Source organism: Athene noctua, chromosome 2 (assembly GCF_965140245.1).
Source record: "Athene noctua chromosome 2, bAthNoc1.hap1.1, whole genome shotgun sequence".
NCBI lineage: Eukaryota > Metazoa > Chordata > Aves > Strigiformes > Strigidae > Athene > Athene noctua.
Genome location: NC_134038.1, coordinates 152,280,950 through 152,293,312, shown reverse-complemented (window position 1 = coordinate 152,293,312; position 12,363 = coordinate 152,280,950). Strand labels below are relative to the sequence as shown.

The 12,363-nt window shown below is 37.8% G+C and overlaps 1 protein-coding gene across 6 annotated transcripts in view; it reads right to left on the bottom strand.

The window, feature by feature from the left end:
- The window catches only part of ULK4 (unc-51 like kinase 4), a 249,154-nt gene extending 237,000 nt beyond the window's left edge, over positions 1–12,154 (bottom strand). For 4 of the 6 annotated variants that reach the window (XM_074898133.1, XM_074898134.1, XM_074898135.1 and 1 more), the window contains exons 1-4: positions 8,649–8,786; positions 6,428–6,527; positions 3,554–3,693; positions 2,005–2,167 (exon numbers count right to left, since the gene is read on the bottom strand). In XM_074898133.1, coding sequence (XP_074754234.1) covers positions 2,005–2,167; positions 3,554–3,693; positions 6,428–6,527; positions 8,649–8,786 — 541 coding nt within the window. Of the gene's footprint in view, positions 1–2,004; positions 2,168–3,553; positions 3,694–6,427; positions 6,528–8,648; positions 8,815–12,085 lie in introns of those variants that run through there. The other 2 variants (XM_074898136.1, XM_074898138.1) reach the window with 2 other exon arrangements.
- Positions 12,155–12,363: the final 209 nt, after the last annotated feature.

Below are 12,363 nucleotides of genomic sequence, written 5' to 3'. Positions count from 1 at the left end.
AAACCCATTTTGTCTTAAGAAAAAGAAACATATAGTTCCTATTTCTACAGTAGTTCCCACCTAAATACTAACTCAGTTCTCAAAACACTCCCCAAAAATTACACAAACTCAGCAAAAGTGTCAATTTCATAGTCCTTTAAAAAGTTTATTTTGGATTGTTTTGGTCTCAGGGTTTTTTTTAAGTGACCAAAGGTCATTAACCACACACATCAAAACAGGTATTCTGAAAGGCAACAGGAAAGAGATTAGATTTGTATTTCTTCCTGAATAAAGATCTGTTCTTGGTCTTAGTATTTCCAGTGTGGACTTTCAGCAGGAGACAACAAAGTGTTAAGAAAGCTCTCTTTGTTCCCATAAAATATTGAGAACAATGGAATTTTTGGCAATAACAGTAACTGCTACAACACATCATTATCTTGGAAACAGAGATCTGTGAGACGCTCTGAGATGATACTAATAGAAGAGTCAGAAAATTAAAACCAAGTTTCTAATTTCTTCTTATTCGATGAAAAAATAACACAGAATTTGCACCCTATTGCATTTGTATGAATTTGCCTACTGAAACTAAAGCACAGTGACTTTCTCATACCTTAAAAATAAATTATAATTTTTAAGTAAAAGGTACTCAAACAGTCGAGCCTCAACCTAGAAATCACTTGGACCATTTGCATCAAAAAGGACAATGAAAGTACAGCAGTGCAAAGCCTCCAATGAAAGAGGCAGCTGTTCTGTGTATACTTACTGAATTTTGTGTATACATTTAAAGTGAAGTTAATCGAATTTAGTCCTAGACATTAGAGAGCATCTGCAGCACAGACTTTTTAAAAATCCATATACAATCCCATAACTCAAATTTTTCTTAGAACAGGATTAATTTTAAATCACTTTATCATACCTCCAATGTCAGTTATTTCTTCATTCTCCAATTGCTACTTTATAACTGGAGCACAAAATGTTGTAAATAAGTGATTCTTGTTGCTACTTCCTTTAAACTATTTTTTTTTAAATACAGTGTCATATATCAACTAAATACCAGAAATACAATTTCATCAGTTATAAAAGCCAGTTTCAGTTTGAACTCTGAACTTCCAAAGTTTTAGTCTTCATCAAACAGCAATTAATAATTAAGCTTCCTCAGCAAATCCAAACCAAAAATTAAAATTTTTCACTAATTAGCTACCTTGAAACATTTTCAGATCTCATTCATATACTCAGTTGGGGGTTTTGTTTGGTTTGGGTGTTGGGGTCTTTTTAATTCTTGAAATTTTGCTTCTTTTTTTTTTTTTTCAAAGAAAAGAAAAATCAACAATTGTTTATAAAATAATGAAAACATGCTCAGGATAGACAGACAATAGGTACATTAAACTGTACTGTAGGGATTTGATGTCAAGCCGCAAAAAGAAATTTGAAATAAGCCACCTCCAGTTATGTTATGTCTAAAGTTTGTTATACAAGTATACTACAGTCTATAACCACCTACATATGAGCTTCAAACCAAAAAATAACCTGAAGTCTATTTACAAAAAGCAGAGAGGTCACAAACTGTTACTATGTCATGGGTTTTATGACAGAAGTATATCTTTTCAAGCTCTTAAACTTGCTTTGTGAAACTTAGAATTAGCACCATATACTTGTAAATACAGGCTTTTTTCTTTCTACTCACTTGCAGGTGTTGTCCCCTCTGTAAGTTACAATCTCTCTGAACAATCTTCCTTAAGAGCTAAATTTTGGTTTTAAGCTTACTTTAAAAATTGCCCATATGCAGGATACATTAAACCTGCTTACAGAAAATGTACAGATCACACTTTTCCATTGCAAAGACAGGCAAATACATTAATCTTTAAAATTATAACACAACAGAACTTATTATTCAGTTTCTCTGCCCCAACAGAACAACAAACAACTCTTATTTCAAGGTCTTCTCTCCAAATTACTAAAGGCTTTTTCCAACTTTCACTCTGTCTCTTCAGTATAAATTAATTTTGGCTAGTAAAAATATCATACCTCGAAATCTATTTTTCAGGTATCTTTGTGGAGTGCTTTCACTGACATCTCCTTCCCCTTCTTCAGATCCAACTAAATCAAAAACTTCTTCCAAGTTTTCACCATCCACTTTAGCCAAGCAAAAGTTATTGAATTTCAAAGTGCCAGACCCTTCCAGCAGAATCTAGAAGAATAAACAAAATCCAACATGAAAGTATCATATATTAAAACTGATGACTCCTGAAATTTCCAAAGCAAAGTATAAAATATATATTAAAAAAACCCAATCTCAAACCATTTGAGATGATCACTATAACCAAAAATACTAAAAAGTTTTTCTTTTAAGTCAACACCAATACTGTCTTTTTTCTTATAACCAAAAAATTACAGAATGTCACCATAGAATCCTTAAGAGGTTTAATGTGCACTTTTTTCTACTTATTATTAAAACTAAATTAACAACAATATTACTATAGAAAAGAAAGTAAAAATTATAGTAAAACTGTATATGAAAATAAGAGCGCAGTAAAAAGAAACATAGCTTAATTTGAGAAAAATAAAGTTAATATTTTTATTTTTATTTAGCAGAGAATTCCAAAAATTTTGTCCTATGATGATGAGATTTTTCTCTATGCAGTCACTGCTTACTCTTGTAATTAAAAGAGTCATAATCTCAAAAATGTTGTTTGGAGAAATAGCCCATTCAGTCAGATGGTGGGGGCAGGGCAGGGGCAGAGGAGTGTAGGAAAAAAAAAAAAAAAAAAGCTCAGTCTTACTTTAGTACTCCGTATTTTGTGTTCGAAGGAGTACTTTACAGCAACTTTGTTCTTTGGAAGAATACAGAGTCATCCCCATTATGCTTTTTTCATGGGTTTTTTAGTGCTTTTGGACCCACAAATAACAGAAACTGAGTATAATTGTGCAAGATTTTACAGAAAATTCAGAGGAGGGCAACTTGATCACTTACAGATCAAGACTAAAACCAATTACTGTTAAGCAAGAATTTTTGGCTACAGTTATATTCTGGTGCCTACATAAATTAAAAACAAATACGGACTTTGACAAAACCATAAATAAATTCCATACACATACACAAAATCAGAAACTACATAAAGATTTGTATTTTCATGGAAGAGTAAGATGATAATTTAAATGGCATTTGGAAACAATAGAGGAGGTTATTAACAATGAAAGTTTAGTTAACTTTACTCCCTCCTTAGCCTTTTCTATGACCTCAAAATATTCTGCAGCATGATAGAATAGGTATAATAACAAAGTTATATGTCCAAAGACAGAGAATTAAAATCCTTCATTCATTCAAAACAATACACCAAATCAAAAAGCATCTATCACATTTTATCAAATATACAACAGGGAATTAAATAAATTAGATTATAAAATATTCAAGTTATAGACTTGTCTCTCATTGTCTTCACATATATTATAAATCTCAGCCGGCCTACAACCTGAGGTAAGCCTTTTCCAAACAGTAAAATAGAAATAATGAATTAAATACCAATGGCATACAAAGTAACATGCAGTGTACCCTATAAATAATACTCCTTCTTACCTTTTCAGGTGTCAGGTCACAAAAGATAATTCCAAGCTTATGAATATGGTATAAACCAGTAATTAAATCAACACCAAACTCTCTCACTACATCTTCAGGTAGATGTTCATCCTGAGCAATAACAGATTTTAGAGAACCACCTGAAATATGTTTACACATAGTTAGCAAGTGCATATAAAGAAGATGCCATACAAATAGTTCCCAAGGACATTATATAAGCTTCTTCAAAAGATGTCAAGCAAAAATCATTATTCGTAGATATTAAAAATATTTTTTGAGATTATCTTATAGTTACAAAATCTAAGATATACAGAAAAAAAGTTATTTCCAATACTGTGACAAAAATCATCATTTTGACTACAACTGAGTGTATGACTTCAAAATTAAAATTGATTTATTTTAGAAAGGAAACAAGGGAAAAAAGAAACACAGAAACACATCACAACATAATAGTATCCAATGGGTTTATTCAAATTCCTTAACCAGATCCCTGCTGCATGTGTTAAAAGAATAAACAGTACTAAGAGCAGGCTACCAACTTGTGCGAACAACTGCTAAAGCTAATGACAGGCAATTTTCCACTGAATTCACAGACAACAGAAACAGTAAAAGTGGGTTACATCTCGAGGTCCTGTGGTCAACAACATTCAAGACAAATTCTTTTGTTTGCTCTTCACATTATATTTCTGTACAGTCCTTTTCTTGACTCATGTGACCCAGTTCTTCCATTTCCATCCTTTCCTCTCACTCTTTTTTTTTTTTTTCTTTTTTATATATAAAATAATTTAGTAAACAAAGAAAAAAAAACCAGGACTAAATTTTCACTTTCCAGGCTTCTCTCACAAATTCCAAATTCCTGCCCCAGCAAGTCCTACTCATATCTCTCCAAACTTCTCATCCTGAGACCCTTTTCTGTCGTTCCACAAACACCACCCTCCTTCTTCACTAAATCCCAACCAACCCTTCCTCTGTTTCGGATCAGATTACACCTACAAAGCCTTCCAAATAGCCCCCATGTATATCCTCTACCACCTGTGTCCTTCCCTGGGCTTCAGATTCACTCTCCATGCTTCTCTCCTCCGATGGTTACTCCTTCTCTATCCTGGCAAAAATCTTCTTCTTCCCCCATCACCTACCTCCTCACATCCCACTGACTCTCAGACATGTCATCAGACTCATCCCATTTGAGCTATTCCTGTCCTAACTGTTCATAGGACTTGGACTTTTCCTCATCTCACTTCCAACAAGCTCCTTGCTCAGTCTTTCTCCTCCTTCCTATCCCAGTCTCCTATCCTAAACTCCACAGTCCCATCTCCCCCAAAATCCCTTTCTTCAACCTCATTTGAGTTATCTATATTTTAGTCAAATCATACAGGTTTTTTAAAAAAAAGGACATCAATTTAAGTCCCTGATGAAAACAGGGATAAGCAGAGCTTTTCACAGAAAAGGATACTAGATTTTTTACTGTAAATCACATAATATTTTCCTGAGCTTTTTTCCCTTTGATCAGTAATTTCATTCAGAGAATAGCAAATTGTAATATGAAGCCCATATTACATAGCTCTAGTAAATCCATAATTTTTAATTACTGGGTTTTATAATGTAATTTAGAGAACTACACATAGAATAACTCCGTAATATAACCAAACACACACACACAAAAAAATAGTGAAACCAGCAAAACAGAAGTATGACGCATCTGATAACAGAAACCTTAATCACCTTGAGACAATTGAGAGATCTTCTGTATTCCAAAAGTAGTTTTCAAGGCTCTACAAAATTATAAACACTTATAAATAGACTAAGACATGGATTTAGGTTAGCTTCTCCTTGCAGCAAACTGCAATACTGCAAAGATACCTGATAATTGTTCAAACTGTACTTAATAAAGGGCTGCCTGTCTAAAAGTTTTAATATGTTCCCATAAATTAGACTAAGCAGAGGGACGAAAGCCTCCCTATGAGCCATTAACTTCACTTTTAATCACTGAAAGAAAGAATGACCTGATTTTTTTTCCAGAACTTGTAGCTTCTTTTCTTCACTAATTTTGAAACAGAATTCTGGACAGAAAAAGAAGAGCTGTGTGTAATACCAACTTTTCCTATGAAATGAACTCCATATACCAAAATCTTAACATGCATCACTTGCACAATGTGCCTTCGTTTCTTTCCACATGGAGTAAACCAGCTATCTGGAGTTTAAAACATGCAGTCATCACAATTAGAGAAAGCTTTAAAAGATTTCTTTAATGGATTGACAAGAACCTACCAAAACTCAGTGAACCACTTTAGTCAATTTTGGGTTCTCAGAGCTCCCACATTAATATCTTAACATAAAAGTCAAAATACTTCTACTGAATAAGAGGAAAACTTAAATAATTTACTATTAGCTACAGAACTTCCCTTTGATTAAAAAAAATTATTTGAACAATATTAAGTCATTTGTACATTGCAACTTGATTTGCTCCTTGCTCTCATTATTGTACTATAAAATGAACACCAAAGCTGCCAGTCTTTAGAAAACTTCAAGTAATTTTTACTTAACTATGCTCCAACTATTCACAATTTGGTTTTAAGTTCCCCTGACTAGCTCTAGCTCTTCAGCCATTAAAAAAAAAAAACAACATTATGTCACATCAGTTAACATTTAACATACATATACAGTGAAGCAAAGAAGAAACACCGATTTCAATTGTTTTCTAAAAATGTTTCCAAAAGTAAAAAAAAATTTGTATGTAAATAGTATTCTCGAGTTAATAATGAGATAATTACTAAGCTTTTACAAAGATCTAAGTATTTGTTGTGGAGAAACTGTTATAAGAAATCTCTTACAAATAGTTACTGTGTAAATTTTTACCTTTTGAGTTTATCTTACCTGTGCATAATTCCACTACAAGCCAGAAACGGTTGCTTGTTTCATACCATTCGTGAAATGTCACTATATTCTTGTGTCTGATTTCATCAGTCAGACGAACCTAGAACAAAGGTTTTAACATACTTAATGGGGGAAAAAAAAAAAGTAATATATATGGAGTTAAGGTGGGAAGAGGAAGAGACAATACAACATTACTCTAGATCAACTACTATTTCTCTTACCTTTTTCCAGTACACTAAAATTATCCTCCAAGTCAAGTATTTTAGTTTTACATGTATGTTGAGAAAAGATAACTTTCCTCACAGACCCTGCCCAACTCACCTCTTCTTAAAAATACAGAAAAAAAAAAAAAAAAAAAATGTTCCCCAACCCAAAATTATAAACACTTTTTAACCTGGAACAATACACAAACTGGAAATCAGAATTTGGAATCAAACTTACATTCTACTTTCTTTTTCAGCAAGAACACTGGTGTGAGACAATATGGTGAATCCAATGACAGGAAGTAAAAAGAAATTTTTCAATCACTCTTAATCTTATCAGGCAAGAGCAATCATTCAAGGGTCCCTGGAAATCTGTATTTCTATTATACCTACACAGCATAATCTCCGCAGAAGCCTCTGTATCTTGTCAGAGTGGTATGCAAGGTTACCCCAAGGGCTTTCTAAAAGGAATATGCTTCTAAGAACAAAAGGTTTAAATTGAGCAGATTCATTAATCACCCAATAAATTATCACTGAAACAATGAGAGGAAATAGAAAACTGTATTGGGTTTACACAGTGAGGTTTTGTTAGCAACAGGGTTGCAGGGGTGACTTCTGTGAGAAGCTGCTAGAAGCTTCACCATGTCTGACAGAACCAGTTTCAGTCGGCTCCAAGACAGACTCACCACTGGCCAAGGCTGAGCCCATCAGCAACGGTAGTAACGCCTCTGGGATAACGTTATTTAAGAAGTGTGGGAAAAACTGCGTAGAACGGTGGCCGGAGAGAAGAGTGAGAATATGTGAGAGAACCAACTCCACAGACACCAAGGTCAGTGCAGAAGGAGTGGCAGGAGATGCTCCAGGCGCTGGAGGAGAGATTCCCCTGCAGCCTGTGGAGGACCCTACGCCGGAGCAGGGGGATGCACCCTAAGGAGGCTGTGACCCCGTGGAAAGCCTGCACTGGAGCAGGCTCCTGGCAGGACCTGTGGCCCCGTGGAGAGAGGAGCCCACGCTGGGGCAGGTTTGCTGGCAGGACTTGTGACCCTGTGGGGGACCCACGCTGGAGCAGTCTGCTCCTGAAGGACTGCACCCCGTGGGAGGGAACAAAGATGGAGCAGCTGGTGAAGAACTGCAGCCCGTGGGAAGGACTCACGTTGGGGAAGTTCAGGGAGGAGTGTCTCCTGTGGGAGGGACCCCACGCTGGAGTAGAGGAAAAGTGTGAGGAGGAAGGATTGTTCCCCTGTGGCACTTGGGTGGAAGAGGTAGAGAAATCGAGAGTGAAGTTCAGTCTGGAAAGAAGGGAGGAGTGGGAGGGGGATGGTGTTTAAAGATTTGGTTTTATTTCTCATTATCCTACTCTGATTCTCTCGCTGTCCTTATCTCGACCCATGAACCTGGCATTATATTTTCTCTCCCCTGTCCAGCTGAGGAGGAGAGCGATAGAGTAGCTTAGTGGCCACCTGGTGCCCAGCCAAGGTTAACCCACCACAAAAACAAAATTTATCTCCTGGAAAAAAGAAAATATTTAAAATGTCTAACTGTATCAAGAGTTTCTTTTCCAGAAAGTATTATTATATGTTTAAAATTTTGCCAAGGTTTTATAAACCAAAACTGATTTACCTTAAATGCTATTCTTTCATCAAAAATAATTTCTTCATAAGAAAGAAACTGATTATTTACTCTTAAGGTATTACTACCACTGGATTTGCACACCTAATAACAAAATAAAGTAAACCACTACATGCAAGTAACTGTTTTTACAAGTTCTTTAACACATCATAGAAACAGTAAGCCTGTAAATTTGGGTTTATGCATGCAATTTAAACAACAGTAAAATCGGATGAAGAAATAAATACATTAAGACTATTTAAAGTATAAGGATTTAAAATCTTAAGCTGATCTAAATGGTGACAAACTCCATGTAAAGAAGCACACAGTTTCTTTTACATTACCAGTGCTACAAGGATTTTGTAAACAGTATCTTTTCCCAGATTTAGCAGGAAAAAAACACTACTTACCCAGTTTGTTATTTCAGCTCTTTTGCTTTTATCAGTGCAAAGAACGGCAACAAAATTAATTGTCCCCTTTCTTCTTCCTTTATAAACAACTGTCTTACTTCCTCTTCCGATCTCCTCATACAGAACAAAGTTCTCCATACTTAAAAGATGCTTTACAGGCAATGGATTGGAAACCTGGTATTAGTATCATAAACAAATAAGCCTTTAAAGAAAGGAGGAGGAGGGGGGCAGTGTTCCAATTTAATAGCCATTGATGTATAGTATTTACCCTCCCAATTCTCAAAAACAGGGATTACATACTTCCAGCAAGATCAAACACAATTACTTTACAGAAGGACTCCTCAGGAAATGTGATCAAAATTTTGAATAAGTGATAGAATTTTCTACTTCCAAAGCCCTTAACACATTCAAAAAGTTACAGATGGGCCAGTAGGAACAAATTCTAAATATTTTATCCATAAATAATAATCATACTACCAAACTTAAAATTGCATGTTCTATGTAAAACTACTGTCCAAATGAAAATATTCAATACTGAAAGCCTTGCCAAATAAGATTGCCACTTCTGCCCAAGGGTACTTAAGGCAAATGTGCCCCTGCAATTTTTCACAATGTAATTTAAACCTGCCAAGTAACTGATTTAATCAACGTGACTGAAAACAGAGGACTTTGTGAATATTAGTATTCCTATGAATGCTAGGCTGAAAGTAGCTCTACCAGCTATAGGACTCAATGTTAAGAATGTTACATGGATATAAACAATTTCTTGCAGATAAAAGCTGCCTAAATTTGTTGGTAAACGTTGCATTGTAGGAGTCAGGCAGTTTCACAGGAATTTAGTTTTATATTTGTAAATAACATTTTTGTCTCAAAAATTTTATATGCTTTAGTTTACATACTGAAACAAATGAAATATTTGTCATTTGTTGCAAACCCATCAATGGCATTTATATATTTAAAGTTAGATGCTTTTCATAAAAGCCAGTTAAGTCTTTTGTTCCATAATTATTTTCTCTGAGAATCTTGCAGCAATGGGAGAACTGATAACAAAACAGTGAAGTAACTATAACCCATAAAGTAAGAGTTCTGCACCAGCTTTCCATCCTGCTCCTTGGCTATTCCACTGGGTTAAGAGCAGAAAGATACAGAATCCCAATACCAGCATATTCCAGAAACAGGATATATTGCTAACTAGTTCTCAGTGACCACCTTGTAACAAGTTCTTCCAGCTCCAGAACAGCTTCACATTCAATGCCCCGTTCTTCCAACTACCAATTTAATTAGTTCCAAACCATTTGGAGTTGCTCTTTCTCATTTCTACATGACTTATTCCATTATTCCATTTTGTTTATAAAATTGTTGTTTTTTCTTCAGCAAGACCAGTTCTCAGTGTAGTTATCCTAAAACCATAGAAAAGCAGCACATTGGACAGGGTTGTGCAGCAACAGGAATGATGATCAAGGATGGAGAGGAAGGGCTGCTTAAGTAGTACAGCTGCCAAACACCTAATCACAAAACATGAACTCAGTTTCAGTTTAACTCTTTCATGAGACACAAAGCTCCCAGAGTGACAAACCAAAGACCAAAATGAAGACCAGGGACTCCCTAAATTTTCATACAAGACTTCAAGTGAAAATGCAACAAAGCACTGGGCAGCACCAGACAACAAATTGCCTGTCACTAAAATACTGGTTCTTGCCAGAACATCAACCAGGTGCCAAGTACAATCCAGATGATCCTGAATTTACAACATACATAGGAACCTCGTGATGCCAGGATTTCCTTTACCAAAGATAGTTACCCAAGACAGAAGTTTTCTTCCCAAAAGAAGAAAGAATATCACAACTAAAATTCAAAAGCCTTCAGATTAATACTGTAAATTAGTTTGATTTTATTTAGCACCTAAGCAAACAGCTAGGTACAGCCAGTATAACACAGGAAGGGTGACTTTTTTTCTACAGTCATCTATGAGAACAAGGTAATTATAAAACAATCAGTTTGCCAAACACCCCAAAAAAAGTCACAAAGATATAGCAACAGAATAGATGGGGGGATCTTAATTCCCCTACCTCTTTTTTTTTTTTTTTTTTAATTAATTTAGATCATCACCCCATTCTTTTTCTGGAGAGCTTAAAAAAAACAAAACAAAACAAAAAACAACCAAATAACACATAATGTCTTCCCCTACTACACAAAGATTCCAGAACACCAATGCTACAAAAATGTATCCAGCAAAAGAAATGGCCAACCTACAGCCCACGTCCGACATTTCCATGACCACAGGCCCTTCCTTGCACTTCTTTCCCAGGAATACTTCAAACCCTGACACATGCACCTCATCAAAAGATGGAAGCATATACATGCTAGATGGATGGAAAACACCTTTATGTTGGTCTTATGAAAGGCATTATCATCCATTCATGCAACAAACTACACAAATGTATGCCAGGCTCAATGACAAGTACAGAAATGTCTGGTTATCTGACAAAAGCAAAACCAATGACACACAAGTGCGCATTAGGACAGAGTAGCGATGGTCATGGGAAAGAGAAGCTTTCATTGCTGCCTCGCAGAATCATAGAATCACATGGTTGGACCAGATGATCTTCAAGGTCTTTTCCAACCTAGACGATTGTGTGATTCTGTGACAGAGTAGCCACAGTCATGAGAAAGAGAAGCTTTCATTGCTACCTCATGACGGGCAGTACTTGCAAATAAGGTCTCCATTAGCTGCTCTGCAAGAGGCTACAGGGAAAAGAGAAGCATTTAGTCTTGCATCCCCGAATCTCAAGAATATGCCTATGCCATAATTTAAGTATATAAAGCAACGGAGCATGACGCATGAAACAAAAGACTTTCAACAGCTGGAACACGTTCATCGGTTTTGACATAAAGTACAAAAATCAAGTACAGTGACACAAAGAGTGAAAAGAAGCATCTCAAGGCGAGATGGCCACTGTGAGAGCCCGCCACACCACCACCTGTAACGAAGCAGGTCTGAGACTCCACAGAAGCACGCAAAGCTGCACACTCCAGTTGCAGAGGGAACTGCGTTTGCTCTGAGCAGGACGCAGGACCGGGACACCAAGGAGACACGGTTCCCTCTCTCGGTGAGAGAGCGGCCAAAGCCCTAACGGGCGCGCCCGGCTGGGCGGGCCTGAGGCGCCGCGACCCCCGCGACACAGCAGCCTCCTGGCCCACCCGCAGCAGAGCGGGGGCTGCCCTAAGGCGGGACCCCCGCCGGCGGGTCTGCAGCCCCTCGGGAAGCCGCCGGTGCCGGGGTACCGCACCCCCCCCGCCCGCTTTGAGCCGACGCTCAGAGCCGGGGCGCGGAGGGGCAGGCGCCTGCCTGCGCGCGCCCCCCACGGGAGGCACGTGCGCGCCCCGCGAGCGGGAAACGGCGGCGGGGTGGGGGGGGTGGGCAGCGGCCGCCCTACCTCTGAGGCGGGGAGCGGGGAAAGGGGCAGCGTCAACCACCGCCGCGCCGCCGCCATCAACCGAAATCGGCGGAGACCCGCCCCCGGGCCGGAGCCTGCCACGCCCCAGCGGGAGGGAGAAGGGATCAGGGAATCGTCCCGACGGGAAACTCGTCCCCGCACGCCACAAGATACAGCCCGCGGGAGGGACATCGGCACAACGGGCAGCGCGACTCCGGGAATGGGGTTTTCTTTTTCCCTTGCTCTAGCAGGAACACACCGCCGGGGCCGTCCGCCGT